This window comes from Lotus japonicus, chromosome 4 (assembly GCF_012489685.1).
Source record: "Lotus japonicus ecotype B-129 chromosome 4, LjGifu_v1.2".
Taxonomy (NCBI): Eukaryota; Viridiplantae; Streptophyta; class Magnoliopsida; order Fabales; family Fabaceae; genus Lotus; species Lotus japonicus.
In genome coordinates this window covers 65,241,201-65,256,860 of record NC_080044.1, presented here as the reverse complement: position 1 = coordinate 65,256,860, position 15,660 = coordinate 65,241,201, and the positions used below count along the sequence as shown (strand labels likewise).

The window sequence follows — 15,660 nt, the reverse complement described above, 5'->3', positions numbered from 1 at the left end:
AATAATAAATTCATAACTGTGTTCATAAATTACCCTCATTTAAAAGAATACCAATACAATATACGTTATATTTTTCTCTCTCCATATTACCGATCTACTTTCTTTATAACCTACTTTGATAGAAACCAAAATACCCTAATTTTACAGGAAACATATTTAAGCCTTATTTACATTTAAGTTACAGGGTAAAATGCTCTCATGGTGTTTGTACAAAAATATTTTCATATTAAAACTAATATAAAAATAAATTTATTATAATTTAAGAACTTTTATTCATAATTTTATAAATATTTATAAGTAAAAACTTATGAAAGAAGTAACAGATATGAAGAAATTTTGCTGTTATTATTGCCCTTTAGTGGTTTGGACTCATGAAATAATGTTTTGTTGACATTTCTTATCCACATCCACCTTAGATATATAAGAAAACAAAATAGAGAAATGTGTGAAAATGAGATAGTAATGAAAGTGAGATATGAATAAATCATTACTTTTATATATGTGTATAATTTTAGTTTCAAATATCTCCCTCATAGTCTAATATGTTATTATATTTCAGCCAACTTTTTATCTTTTACAGTCAAGACTGCCCCAAATTAAAGTCGACAAGGGGGTCAAACACAATTAACATTTAAAACTCATATAATTCATATATATATAAGAAAGATAAAACATTTAAACATAAACATAAGATAATAACGGTAGAAGTGTTTGACTAATTAAAACTGTATGTCTTAGAAAATTATATTATTCCATATATATCAAATACTCAATAATTGTAATTAATAGTGTAGTACGTAAAAAATTATCCGTGCATCGCACGGACAAACGAGGATAAACCTAATTATCTCAGTTTTTGGTAGATTAAATTGACAACTTTTCTTGCAATTCAGTTTCTTAGATTTTGACTAGTTACTTGTCGGCATATATTTTTTTTGCCATTAAGAATATAAGGAGATTTAAACATATTTAGTAGTAATTACTTGTGCGCTACATTAAAGTTAACGTGTTTTGCATTAGATATTTTTAATCCACGTCAAATTTTCAATATTGAAAATTCTAGGTGCATCATATAGTGTCTCGAGATATGTGAAATTATGTTTACATTGAAGTTAATGTGTCAAAATCAGACTACTTTGATTCACGTTAAATTCAACATAGCGAATTCTAACTTCCCCGTTAGTGTCTCGAGATATGTAAAATCACGTTTACGTTACATTTAAATGTGATTGAAAGTGTCAATGGATGGAAAACCAAATATATTCATATCCTTAAAAAATTCTAGTCTTTCTAGTATAGCATTATATCGAGTGAGAAGAACAAGTTTGGAAGAGATTATGAGTTTATCTTATAACATATATGTTTGTATACGTGTTTGAAAGATCTTAAGGAAACTTTGAAAGATCTTAAGGAAACAACTTATGAAGAAGCGGTGGGTAGGGGGAGGAATGAGGAGTATGATGTGGCGGTGGGGGATTATTCTCTATATTGAAGAAGATGGGTGCGACTAGGGGTTGGAATAGGCTGGGCCTAGGTAGGCTTTGCGTAAATAGGCCTAGCCTGTTTAAAAATCTTAAGGCTTGAGCCTGACCTATGACTTGTCAAAGGCTTTTTTTCGAGTCTGGCCTGGCCTTCTCGGAAGCCTGGCATGGCCTGGTAGCCTATTTAAATGTCTGTTTCACAACAAGAGTTTTAAGTTTGCCAGCAAACTTATCTGTACAGAAGCTATCAAATTTATAAACTAACGAGTTGAATTATACTAAAATATTTTTTTCAACAATCAGACTCCTAATATTATAAGCTATTCGGTAGAGATGACAAGAGATTATGTTGGTGTCTTAGAGTCGGAGAGCCAATATAAAATCACACATCATATTAAGGTATTTAAATACGTTATATATCTATTTCTAAATAGACTTATAACTTTGAGTCATTATATGAGTCAATTTGCTTTAATATATAAAAATGTCAATAAGTATATAATAGGCTTAAATGCATTTGGTGCCCCTGATGTTTCATGGGAGTGCAAATGATACCCCTCTTCTAATTTTGTCAACGTTTGTGCCCTCCATGAAACAAAACAGTGTAGCGTTTGCCCTTCTGTCAGTTCAACGTTAGTTTACTAACGGAGGGGCTGACGTGGAATTTTATTTTGCTTTTCCTATTTGCCACGTGGATTTTAATTACTGAATAACAAAAAAAAAAAAGAGGGGCACGTGCTAGATGGGTTACTGCTAACCCTAAATCCCCAATTTGGGGATAAATCCCCAAATTAGAAACACAGAGGGAAAGGGACCTCAACAAATCGCGAAAGGGAAAGGGAAAGACGAAGAAGAGGAGCGACGAAGAACACGAGCACGAGAGCTCAACAAATCGCGAAAGGGAAAGGGAGAAGGCTAAGGGCTCGAGACGAAGAAGAGGCATACATGGGTGGGGAAAGCCATTTCTCTGGAGGGAGCTCTGTTTCCAGTGGCTACGGTCGAAGGAGGAACGTTGTTTTGTGCAAGTGTGGAGAAGTTGCCCCGGTTGTGACTACTTGGACGAACGAGAACGGAAATATTGGTAGGCGGTTCTATGGATGTGGCAGGTTTAAGGTAATGTTTTGGATTAATTGTTTAAGGTTGATTAATTGTTGTGAATTTGGTTTTGCTTGAACTGAAATTGTTGGGAAAATTTATTTATTCTCAGGAACAGAACAGGAGGCACTGTGATTTCTTCCAGTGGTATGATGAGTTGGAGGGTAACCCGCGTGACAAGAAAATAATTGCAGGCTTGTTGCGTAGAGTAGATGAGATGAAGAAGAACCAAGCAATGTTGATCAAGTGTTGTATGCTGGGATGGTCTGTAGCTGTGTTCCTGTTGATTGTATGTGCAATTCTAATGGTGAAAATGATGAAGTAGAATTAGGGTGAGAGGATGATGTAGTAGAAGTAGGAGAGGTTGTGGGGTTTATTTGTACTGTGTGTGCCTTTAGTGCATATGTATGAAACTTGAAATTGATAAATGAATTTGAGTAATTTGTCCTCAAATTTTTGTTGTTTGAAATGATGTCTGCAAACACAATGTTCTATCTAGGCTATCTACTATTTTCAGTTGTCATATGGAAATTCAAAATGGCTAATATAATCATAGATTCCAAATTCAATGGATAATGTCATACAAAACCAAACATGGATAACATCCCTTGCAAATTACAATAGATAAAGTCATACATTAACCAAAGGCTTAACTAAGTTCATTACATAACCAGAAAACACTAAGACTAAAAACAGCATAATCAAGGCTCATAATCAACTAGTGCTCTCTTGAGTTCCAACTACAACTCTTGGTCTCTTTCTTCTTCTTGTGGTTGCACCAGATGGAGGTAGTGTAGCTGTTATTGTGCTCCCATGACCTGATGAGGGCTGTGAAGCTGGCTGTGAAGCTGGCAGAGAAGATGGTTGGGAAGCTGGTTGGGAAGCTGGTTGGGAAGCTGGCTGTGGAGCAGTTTGGGTTGTAATTGCATCAGGAGCCTTCCTCTTTCTTTTTGCAGCAGGTTTGTACTGAGGTTTCTGAGGCCCTTTTCCAGCCCTTGCAGCAGCAGATGAACTTCTTGTTACAGGAATTGTTCCACTTCCAGAAGCCTGGCCAGGGTGGACCTTCTTTGGATTTTTCTGACAAATTAGAAACAAATCATTCTCAGTCAATAATATGCATAAGCTATAGAGTTCTAGTATAAACTAAAAATTGCTTTAATTTTACCTTGTTGCCCCCCTTTTCTATGTCCCTATCAGCACCAGTTTTACCTCCACATGTCCTCACATTATGCCCCCATTGTCCACATCTGGAGCACTTCACTTTTGTTTGATTTCTTGGAATCTTGTAAGGGTTTCTTGGTTCATCATTTTTCTTGTTCCTTAGTTTCTTTGGCCTCCCAGGTGCCCTCCTTACATATGGTGGTTGAATTGGTGGAAGATTGCTTTTAGTCCACAATTTTGGGCCATTGTTAGGTAAAATGATGTAGGAATATGTTGCTAGAAATGTATCCCTCCTGCAATAAGCAAACACACGGATTAAGTGTAAATAAATGAGAGGACCCCATAAGAGTTTATGATCATGAGTACTTACTTGTAGTAGTTGTGCACAAAGTTTTCAGGGTAGGTGCGATTATACCACATACAAGCAATTGCATGACAGCATGGGATACCTGTCAAGTCCCATTTTCTGCAAGCACAATGGCTGTCTTTGATCTCCACACCATACTTCAAAAATGGACCACTTGAAACCTCAAATTTAGAGTATTCGGTGTCCCCATTCCATTCAGGATGCCAACTTTCTGCTTCTCTCTTGTTATCCTCTAATTTTTGTTGAATCATAGGAGCTATATTCCCTCTATATTTCATCATTAATTGTCTTTGCTTCACAATCCTGGAGGTGATATAGCGCTTCAATCCTTCAACCAGTGAAATGATTGGCTTGTCTCTATGTTCTAGAATGGCCATGTTGAAAGCCTCACACATATTGTTCACTTGTAGGTCACACAGAGAATTAGTGCTGAAATGGGCCCTTGACCATTGCTTGGCAGGTATCTGACAGAGGTCCATCCATGCTTGTTCATTCATCTCCTTCAGCTTCTCCATAGCCCTATCAAATTGTGGAACAGTGCATGCTCTTGCAGCAGCCCACAAAGCACCTTTCATTTCCATTCCTGGGTATTTCTTCCTCCAATTACCATACACATGTTTCACACAAACCCTATGCTCCACATCACCTGCTAATGACTGTAAAGTGGGAACTAGACCCTAAGTGTGAAAACAATCAAGAAATCAGTTCATGTTTAGGACATAAGTGAACAAAAAATTACAAATAAACAAAAATGATAAATCACCTTCTGTTGATCTGAAATAAATGCCCATCTCTGTTGCTTTACCAAGTTCAGGTCTTCAAGCAATAAAGCTACAAACCACTCCCAGGAGTCTCTGGTCTCAGCTTCAACAATGGCAAATGCAATGGGGAACATCTGGTTGTTCCCATCCTTTCCAACAGCTGAAAGGAGCTGCCCTCCATACACACCTTTCAGAAAACAGCCATCCAGTCCAATCAGTGGCCTACAATGATGTGCAAATGCCAGCCTGCAAGCAGCAAAACAAACATACATCCTTTCAAAAACAGGACCATTTGCTCCAAGAGAGCTCTTGATGATGACTGTGCTTTGTGGATTGCTTCTAAGAAGCTCATCAGCATAGCTCCTGAGATTAGTGTATTGGTCCTTTTCTGCCCCATCAATCATCTTCTTTGCAGCTGCCTTAACTCTGGATGCTTGAAACCTATTAAGGACAACACCCCACCTTATCTGCCCCTCAGCTATCACTGACTTGCATTTCAATCCAGGATTATGTCTTATAGTTGGAAGCAACTTCTTAGCAAGGATTTGTGGCCTGGCATGTCTATTCTTTGCTGTCCTATAGCATGTGTGTTCATCTACAAGACTCACAATCTGCCAGAAGTTATTCTGCTTATACTTGGACAACCTGCAGTAGAATGTGCACTCTCCCTCACACTTGACAACCACTCTCTTACTATCACTCTTCTCAATTATCAAATTCTTCCTCCTCTGAAGAGCATATTCTCTGATGGCTGTCTTAAATACTTGAGATGCTTCAAATTTCTGGGAAAACAGTTCATGCAATAAACATGAATGATAAGAACATAAATATCCAGAGCATATTAATGTCTAAACAATTAGCAGATCTGAAAAATAATAACATAAATTAGGTACCTGACCAACTTCAAATTTTACTTCTGTGCCTTCTGGACCCAACTTGAATCTTGGGTACTTCTTCTGTGGTTGGTAATGCTCATCATCTGTGTCTGGTGGAGATTCCAACTCATCAGATGAACCATCTTCATTGTCAAAATCTACTTCATTGACAAATGCATCATCATCTTCCTCTGAGGTACTATCTGGATGCCTCTCATCTCCTTCAACCTCTAAAACTGTCCTCCAGTCCCACCTCTCATCAAAATCACTGTCATCTAGACTCACATCACTCACTGCACTCTCAGATTCAGATTCACTTTGACTCTCACTCACTAAACTCTCAACACCCCCCTCCTGCTCTGTCTTTTTGTCCTTCTTTTTACCCTTCTTCTTTTCCTTCTTTTTACCCTTATTCTTGTCCTTCTTTTTACTCTTATTCTTGTCCTTCTTTTTACCCTTCTTCTTTTCCTTCTTTTTACTCTTCTTTTTCTCCCCTTCCTTGTCTCCAGCAACTACCTCCTCTTCCTCAACAATAACTGCATCACCATCTTTATTACCCTCCCCACTGCCCTGTCCTGCATTAAATGCTTCACCCTCCTTATCACTCTCCCCACCAACAACACTTGTATCACCCTGTTTCTCCCTCTCAACACTACACTGTCCCACTTGTATTATGTCAACATCAATGTCTATGCCAGTAGCATGTCCCTCAACAGTAGGCTGCCCTTCACACAAGACTTCACTATCTTTCTCCCCCTCAACAGTAGGCTGTGTAAATTCAAGAAATGGTGGAGGTTCAACAAACTCAGGCTCTTCCTCTACTATATGCTCAACATAGAAGTTGACAACATCATAGCCACTCACATCATTCAGAAAGGCACATACATCTCTATCATCTTTGAAAGGCTTGCAGCCTATCTCAAACCCAAGGCCAGGGTCTTTGTACCACACATTAAAGTTCAAATATCCTAAGCCTCTGACAACCTTGCCTACATCAATTGAATTAATCTCATCCATATCCCAGTTTGGTAGAGTAAGACAAACCCCATTTATATAATCTACCCTCGGTTCACACACAAATTTCCCACCATGCCACACTTTAACTGTTGCAAATTGACTACTAGTGGGCCTGCAGTGAGAACAACATGCAATAGATTAAGAGAAAACACTCTGGCATGTGAAGTATTAAAAACAATAATCTTTCAACATGCAATAGATTAAGACAAAGGACACTGGCATGTGAAGTATCAATCAAACATAAAATAACATGACCAAGTCACTTTCAACATAGATGCACATGTGGGTCTCATGAAAAAGTATTCAAAAATAGACATGAATCTTGAAAAGGGATACCTGAAACGATAATGGTCGGGAATATCCTCCCCAAACCAGGAATCTCGAAAAGGGTCGTATCCCTGCTTTTCACAAGTGGGTTCTTCTTGGACCACATTTTTCCCCTTATCCTTCGTCGGGGTCCCTCCTGTTCTCCTACCTCGACCTCGACTACGTCCACGATTTGGAGACCCACTAGCCATGTGCGACGACAACGTGCTCAAGGATCAAGAAAAGGGGCCAACAACGTGCTCAAGGATTTCCTCAGGGCTAACGCTTGCACCTTGTTCCTCGACCGTTCCTCCCTCTGTGTTTCTAATTTGGGGATTTATCCCCAAATTGGGGATTTAGGGTTAGCAGTAACCCATCTAGCACGTGCCCCTCTTTTTTTTTTTTGTTATTCAGTAATTAAAATCCACGTGGCAAATAGGAAAAGCAAAATAAAATTCCACGTCAGCCCCTCCGTTAGTAAACTAACGTTGAACTGACAGAAGGGCAAACGCTACACTGTTTTGTTTCATGGAGGGCACAAACGTTGACAAAATTAGAAGAGGGGTATCATTTGCACTCCCATGAAACATCAGGGGCACCAAATGCATTTAAGCCTATATAATATTAAGATATTATGATAAATTTATAATATATAGACATCATCAATGGTAAAGTAAAATATATCTATACTAATCGTATTTACAATGTGCCAGAAAAATACTGATCATTTTTATTTAAATAGGCTAGCCTATAAGGCTTAAAAGACTTTTTGAATGGCCCGAGTCTAGTCTTTTTAACTAAATAGGCTTTTCAAAAAGTCTAAGCCTTGCCTATTTACCAATTTGGCCTGGCCTGACCTGGGCCTGTGATAGGATAGACCATAGGCTCCTACGAACGACCTGACCTATTCCCACCCTTAGGTGCGACCATTGCCAGAAATAAAGATGATGATGAGTTCATCGACAACAAAGGAATGAGTGTGGGGGGGGAGAAGTAGGTTGTGAGAAGCTATAAGGGAGGGTTTGGGTGAGGGGAATGGGTTGGGGAGAGGAGAGGGAGGTGGTGGGTGAGAGGGAGATGGGGGAGGGAGACAGACGTAGGGGTGGGAGAATTTTTTTTTTTATAAGTAAATGTTAGTGGTTAGTAACTACCCTTAGCTCAACTAAGTGAGCTACCCTTCCCACCCAGGGGTGGGAGAAAGTGACCTTCTAAGTTCTAACACAGGGACCAAATTGATAGCCGACCTCTAACGTTAATGTTTACGAAGGTACAGTCGAATGTGACCAATAATTTCCATAGTTAAAGTCAAATGTTGTTTAAGGTTAAGAACTACATTGATTGATATATAATTTAACTAAAAGATCCTTGGTTATATTGAAGAAAGATAATGATAATTATTGGTTAAATAATTAGTAAGGACTGTGATTAGTGAAAATTAGAAGTTTTAGGTGATAAATATAATATTAGATGATGACATATGCGGAAGAAAATTGGATAATTCTAGAGTCATTTACAAAATCTCAATTTCTAAAACAATAATAATTTTGAAAAATTGGTGAAAACTAAACCAACAATTGTTTTAAAATAAAGGGAGTAATTTTTTTTTCAATTTTTAACAATAGCTTATTAACAAGTTCTAACACAGTTACGTTTCCTCCTAGACCAAAAAAAATTCCAACACAGTTGGTCCAAAATTTAATATGCAGAGAGAGTCGTGGTAATGGAGAATGATTTGTTCTCTGAAAATAGATTCTCCTTTCATTCCAAAATTATTATTGTTTTACACTTCCAATTCGAAATAACTTTACCTCATTTTATTCTATTCATGCCTTCATTTAATATTATATTTCTGAACCACTACTTTATATTTTCATATATTATAATTCTCATAAATTAGTTAATCAATAATTATCATTTTCTAACTCAATATTAATTAAATAACAGTATTTCAATCTTATAACATTAATTATTAAACTCTTCAGGTTCAACTTCCAACACTCTGAAGTCTCAACCATTTACTCTTCATTTTGATTGTGAAGCCATCCTCTGTGCGCTTGCAACTATCCTTGACGGCGTTGCCGGAGCTCACGGTGGTGCGTTTGCCACTGACAGCGCCGGAGAGTGTAGTATGGACCGGTGGAGATAACAGCAGGGGCGGACCCACAGCAAGCCCAGGGGTTCAGTTGAACCCCTGAAAAAAAAAAAAATTCAACTTACCCCCCTATAATATTTGTATAATATTTGTTTTTTGAACCCCCTGAGTTTTTAGATTTGCACCCAGACCCTCCACTTACTCCTCTCTCACACACTTGCCTTGCCTCTGATACTCACGACTCACGCTCTCAAGTCTCACTCTCACGAATTAATTCACGCTCACCAACCAGTCAGTCACCACGCCCAGACGACGCCCTCACCCTCTCCGCCTCTCGCACCCTCATCACGGCACGGCGACACCACCACCGACCACCACCACGCCACGCCACGCCTCGCCTTCCCTTCCCTTCGTATGCAGGTATTTTGTTTTGTTTCTTCTTGGGTTCTTGTAGATGCGTGAATCGTGATTGTCTGATTGTCAATTGAGAAGGGAAGGAGCGGAGGCTAGGATTTTCTTCAGATGGTGAATATCTGAAGAATGAGAAATATTTTTCTGAAACCCTAGGTTTCAAAATTGGGGGAAATTGATTTTTCTTTCCTGGGGCTAGTTAATGTTTCCAACTTTTCATATAGCTATGCGTTTTGGAGACAAGATATTGTTGGTTAGTTTTGGAGACAATGGTCCTATGAGTTTTGGAAATTGTTGGTTAGTTTTATTGCTGTACATAATAGTTCTCACAGATTATAGTAGTATTGGAGACCATTTGTCACGTTTTAGATGAAGGGGATTGGTCTTAAATCTGAAAATTTGTTTGTTCTTCTATTAATCAAAAGGACGAGTAATGATATATACACACCTCATTTTTAAAACACTTCATTTCCACCTCTTTTTGTTTCTATCTCTCTCCTCTTATCATCTATCACATCTCATACTTTCTCTCTCTTACTTTTTTCTTTCTTCCTATCTCTCTCCTCATTCCACCTCTTACACCTCAAAAAGAGGTGTGTATGTATAATTATTCGTTAGCTATGTAGCCTATAGTCTATATCACCTCACTGAGCTGAATCATTCTTTTGATTTAATTACAGAATATCACATGCTACCTCTGGTAACCTGGTTACACAACTTGTAAGTATGGATGATTGATGAAATTCAGAATTAGAGGGTGAAATAAGAGAATCAGGAAACAGTGGAGGCATGGCTTTGGTGTTACAATTATAAGTGGGAGATGATTTGGCAAATATTTTTTCTTGGATATGTACATCTGTATTATCATCTTTGTGTTTATACTGGATATGGTTGGGCAAAGTCATTATAAATAGAAAAATAGAACCCGACGCGGTCTAAGCCCCGGGACGGACCCCAACCGAAAGAAAGGCGCTAGACGGACTAACGGCAAGCGAGATAAAGAAAGCTGCTTTATCGTTGAAACTTTCAACTCTGTAGCTTGGCATTCCTATCTCCACCGGTACCACTGTATAGATTGTATCTTGTACTTTAGGGGTGAAGCACCCCTTGTGCTTCTTATTAATATATTTCTTTTGGCCTTTTCAAAAAAAATGTATATCAACTCTGTAATTGCAGTTTTAGCTATTTTCCTCTGTTGTGTGTTTGCAGCCTTGCTGCTGCTTTGTACCTCTCCCTCTGTGTCTTATTTTTTCTTTGTTGCTTACTTGTAATCTTTGGGATGGCACCCGTTGTGCCTTTTTATTATATCATTGGTTTACAAAAAAAAAGCTGGATATGTCTATTTTTTTCCCTATTTTTTTTTCCCTAATTCTTGTTGTGTGAAGCTTGATTTCCCAAATTCATGAGATATATTAAGAATTATAGTTATGGTCTATTTTTATTTTTAATTATATTTTTATCGATGTGCTTATTTGAAAATTTTGAACCCCTGACCTCGGGGTCCTGGATCCGCCACTGGATAACAGTCCAATGGTAATTCCCACGGTGGTGTGTTTGCCATTGCCACCGTATCGTTCTTCACTGCATTTGCAATTTCCACACTCTTCTTCCACTCTGCATCGCATTCCTTCAATTCGAAGCTCTCTGCATCGCAATGGCAATTGCATTGTTGTGGCTGCGAAACCTCTGGCCTTTCAAATTCGACGAACTGAGAGCTTCGAAGCGAATCGTGAGAAAACTCAACATCACCGAACACATGCAGCAGTTCGTGTTTGCAGTTCGCGACCCCGAAACCCAATCCATCATCTACATACTCTCCACTCTCAACCTCTCCGAACGATCAGTCTCCGACGCGCAATGCCTCATCAGAGAAATCAAACCCGACGCTGTTGTGGTTCAAGCTGGTCTTTCTCCCTTCTCACAGATTCAATCCGAAGAAGAAGACTATAACCCGGTACCCATTTCTTCTTTTGGTGTGATTAAACGTTGTTTTGTTGATAAGATTGGTAGTGATAAGTTTGAGAGTGTTGCTGGGAATTTTGTGCTCAGGGAAATTTTTGGGACCAGTTTTCATGGTCCCTTGTTGGCGGCTAAGAAGGCTGCTCATGATGTTGGATCCTCTTTCATTGTCATTGTCTCGCCGTTAGGGAAGACTTGTTGGGGTAGCACTAGTAGTAATGATAATGGTGATGGTGGCGGCGGCAGTGGTGATAATTCTGGTGGGGTTGATGGTGGTGGAACCCGTTTACAACGCATTGTTAGTAGTTTGGTTCCTCAGTATAAGGATACCCTTTTGCTTGGTAATAGCAATAAGGCTAATGCTGTTATGGAGGATGGTTATGTGGAAATTCAGCCAACAACTAGTTATGAGACCCCGGCTTTTGCCAAGTGTATATACCCTTTACTTGAGGACTTGTGTTTTATATTTTCCAATATTCCGTTGATGGGGAAGGCGCTCGCACATGTGCAGAAGATGCTGCTGGATGTGAAAAGAGGGGAGGTTCTTGACATCAGAACTGTTTCTGAGGTGTATACTTTCCGAATTGCCGTTGAGGGGCTGAGAGTAGCTCTGAATAATAGGGGGTTGCGGCCAATTGGTGGTTGCAAGTCAAGTAAGATTGAGTTCTCGGAGCTTCCGGTTGATGACAAGACACATGTGCTCTTTGCACAGGCCATCCGTAGCCAGAATGACAAGTTCAAGACCATTGTGGCAGTGGTGGATTCTAGTGAACTAGCAGGTCTTAGGAAACACTGGGATACTCCTCTTCCTGGAGAAGCAAAAGAGCTGGTTGGATAGCTGATCAAGAATTATGAAGGTGAAGGGGTTGATGTAAATCAAAGTGACAGGAAGCGGTTGTTAACGGGTAAACCTGTGGTGACATTTGAGGCTGGTGCGACTGCAGTTTTAGGAGTTTCATCTCTGACCAAAGGAGTTCCTGCATCAACACTGATGAAGGTTGTTACTTTCAAAACTCCAGCTTCAGTCAAGATTGCTCTCCTCCAGATGGAGAAAGCATTGGCTTTTGTTTTTGGCCCATCTAAAGTTGTTGCTCCAGGATTCGCAACTTCTGGAGTGAAAACCTCTGGTATCCTGAAGACAGCTATATCTGCTGAAAAGATTCGAGCCGTTACTCACAGTGTTATAGCCTCTGCTGAAAAAACCAGTATTTCAGCTATGAGAACAGCATTCTATGAAATAATGAGGAAGCGAAAAGGGCAGCCCGTTGGGTTCTTGCCTTGGGCTACATTTGCAGGCAGTGTTGGAACTTGCACAGGCTTGTTTTTGTATGGTGATGGGATTGAGTGCGCTGTTGAATCTCTCCCTGCAGCTCCCTCAATTGCAAGTTTGGGTCGTGGAATTCAACATCTACGTGAAGCATCTCAAGCAGTGATGCAACAGAAGGAACTAGAATCCAAATATCAATAGAATCTCTAGTTAACAGAATAAAGAAGGCAAAGGATCAATAGATATACAATATAATTCTTGGTCATTGATCATCCTAAATTAGGCTATGCTTTTTCCTTGATCATCATTATCCTTTGCACCATTGCGGCAATGTATCTCTCTCTCTCTCTCTGTGTGTGTGTGTGTGGATAGTCTCATTCTTGCACTCTTCCAGGAGAGCCTCATGGCTACTCTAAATTAGTCTGTGCTTTGTCCTTGATCACCCTCACCCTTTGCTCCATTGTGGCAATGTATCTGTGCATGTGTTATGGCTATTTCTAAATTAGTCTATGGCTCTATGCTTTGTCCTTGATCATCCTTATCCTTTGCACCATTGCGGCAATGTATCTGTGTGTGTACTCCCTAAGCATGTGTTTTGGATATTTGAGAGCTGGATGCACACACTGGACTACGTTGTCAGTCGGCTTATTGCTAAGCAGATCATTGGAATTTAGTTTGCCATCAGATGTTCAAAATGACATTGATAATGTTAAGAAATTCAGCACTGCTGCTGATTATCTTTCCAAGAAGACTCAAGATAATTCAAAGATGTTACTCCGAGCCATAGATGGAATGTAAGTGCAGGTTTAAAAATTTTAATTATATTTTTCAATGTGTTTTGCTAACAATCATCTGTTATGCTCTGTAGGAGATTAGCTCTTATTATTGTTGCTGCAGTTATACTCTTTGTTGCATTTCTCGGATTCTCTATATTGTTTCTTGTTTACTTCCTCTGTGCTAAAGGCTTACCAAAATATAATCTCATTTGTCATTTTAATTGTGTGAAAACTTTTTTTGCAGCATTTTCAATACTTGGGTTGTAGTGTCCTTGTAAGCTGAAGCCTGAATTCATTGAGCTATTTTCATTTACTCCCCTTGTTGGATAAATTATTGATGGGCTTTGTGTCTGCAGCTTGCTAGTTGTTGGATGGATTCTTGTTGCTGGCACATTTATACTTTGTGGTGCATTTTTTTTCTTCATAAGTTCATGTGCGCCAGTCTTATTTTTATCCAATTTATACTTTTGAATGATCCGAACTCATTGCATTATACTTGTAATGAAACACTTTGCAATTGCATGTTCATAATAGGAGCCTTACTTTCCTGCATTTTTCTGCACTAGTAGTGCCATTGCAGATACATCATACATCATACATGTGTTGTTAAGGTTCTAAATATTAGGGGTTTATTTTATATATATTTTTTAGTTTAAGAGTCTATCTTTTATTTTAGGAGTTGATCTTTTATTTTGGTCGGGTCATTTTTTAGATTAAGACTATCTTTTATTTTAGGAGTTATCTTTTATTTTTGTTAGTCTATTTTCTCTTGTAAGAAGGTTTACCTTCTTGTCTATTTTCCAGCACTTACTTTCTAGTTTAAATATATATAAAAAATACCAAAAATTATTCCGTTTTTCTCTTCCTTCACTTGTGGCTGCCGTTAGATTTTTTCGGATCCTAACATGTGTTGCCTTGGATGAAATTCTTCCATGCGTGGAGAATGCAACTGCTATGGAAACCTTATTACAAAGCAAGACCATCACACATTCCCTTGTTCAGTTAGTTGACAATTTCATTTCCAGTGTCAAATGGAAACTCCATTCCTCACAATCAATCAGGTACCCTCATGCCTGTTCTCTGCAATCAATTTAACAGCGACTATCCACGTAGGTAGTGTGCAGCAGGGGAAGTTGCATTGGAAAATGCTAGTGAGGTAAGGGCTATCAAAAATCATGAAACTTAAAATCTATACATATAGGACTAGAAGAAATGTCCATATCTGATAGTATGTTTGGATCAACTTCTACTTCCTCATAATACATTATGGAACCCAGAAACTACTCATTGAACCTTCTCCCCATAATTGATTCTGGCTCCAGAATCAATTGTACAAGAATTTTCAAACATGCGCTAACATTCATTGCACATGTTGATGGCATATAAGGTTTTGTAACATTCAGATTAATTGTCTCGAGCAGGTTTGGAAGAATTATACTTGTAAGGCATCTTCATCTGGAAATTGTGTGACTCAAGGTCGAATCACCCCTTCTAAGTACACTCAAATGGCTGCTGCAGTGAATGTGACATATGGTTTTTATCACTTTGGTCCATTTTTTGGTTGATTTAGAAGACTGCACTTTTGTTAGGAGAACATTCACAGACATTATCAAAAGCTGTTATCCTGGTTTGCAGAGTTATACTAAATTGATTTATTGGAGATCAGTGTATGTAGCTGTAATGTTGTCCTTGGTGATTTGTATCATCCATTAAAGAGAGCAGCGGCATCGGCTTCACACCAAATGGTTCAGGTAAAGATAAAGATATTGTGATCGTGACAACATTAGGTATCAAGTGATCCTAATGTGCATTTGAGTTATATTATATTCATCACATTGTATCTCTTACTATATGTGATACAGAGTAATTTGAATCATTATGGGACAATGTAGATGGAATGAATATAAAAAGAGCTTTGGCAAGTACTAGTACTATGAACTTGAAAATAAAAACGAAAGTTACAGTTCACTCTCAATTCACCTTTATAGCTAGTATAGGGGGAAAATGTCCAACATTGAAAGTGAAATGCAGGGTTGTGCTTTTCTTTGTTTAGTTTGAATAGTGGGATTCATTGTCAACTTGTTAATGTACC

General features: G+C 38.6%; 2 protein-coding genes and 2 pseudogenes across 3 annotated transcripts; 3 read left to right on the top strand and 1 right to left on the bottom strand.

Annotated features, from left to right (window-relative positions):
• Window positions 1-1,993: 1,993 nt before the first annotated feature.
• On the top strand, window positions 1,994-3,121 carry LOC130710015 (uncharacterized). Its single transcript, XM_057559166.1, has 2 exons — window positions 1,994-2,594; window positions 2,689-3,121. The coding sequence occupies exons 1-2, from the start codon at window positions 2,427-2,429 to the stop codon at window positions 2,899-2,901; spliced, it is 381 nt and encodes a 126-aa protein (XP_057415149.1). The 5' UTR covers window positions 1,994-2,426; the 3' UTR covers window positions 2,902-3,121.
• Window positions 3,122-6,927, bottom strand: LOC130710014 (uncharacterized). Its single transcript, XM_057559165.1, has 5 exons — window positions 5,759-6,927; window positions 4,868-5,647; window positions 4,108-4,781; window positions 3,742-4,030; window positions 3,122-3,653 (listed from the first exon to the last, which is right to left on the bottom strand). The coding sequence occupies exons 1-5, from the start codon at window positions 6,755-6,757 to the stop codon at window positions 3,291-3,293; spliced, it is 3,105 nt and encodes a 1,034-aa protein (XP_057415148.1). The 5' UTR covers window positions 6,758-6,927; the 3' UTR covers window positions 3,122-3,290.
• Window positions 6,928-9,044: 2,117 nt separating this feature from the next.
• On the top strand, window positions 9,045-14,305 carry LOC130713865 (uncharacterized; annotated as a pseudogene). Its single transcript, XR_009011055.1, has 2 exons — window positions 9,045-9,575; window positions 10,247-14,305. The product of XR_009011055.1 is annotated as an uncharacterized LOC130713865 (transcript).
• Window positions 13,354-15,323, top strand: LOC130713160 (uncharacterized; annotated as a pseudogene).
• The last annotated feature ends 337 nt before the right edge of the window (window positions 15,324-15,660 follow it).

Coding starts and splice junctions, on each gene's coding strand:
- LOC130710015 (XM_057559166.1), top strand. CDS start 2,427: ATGGGTGGGGAAAGCCATTTCTCTGGAGGGAGCTCTGTTTCCAGTGGC. Junction 2,595..2,688: donor ATGGATGTGGCAGGTTTAAG/GTAATGTTTTGG, acceptor ATTTATTCTCAG/GAACAGAACAGGAGGCACTG.
- LOC130710014 (XM_057559165.1), bottom strand. CDS start 6,757: ATGGATGAGATTAATTCAATTGATGTAGGCAAGGTTGTCAGAGGCTTA. Junction 5,648..5,758: donor TAAAATTTGAAGTTGGTCAG/GTACCTAATTTA, acceptor CTGTTTTCCCAG/AAATTTGAAGCATCTCAAGT. Junction 3,654..3,741: donor TAGAAAAGGGGGGCAACAAG/GTAAAATTAAAG, acceptor CTAATTTGTCAG/AAAAATCCAAAGAAGGTCCA.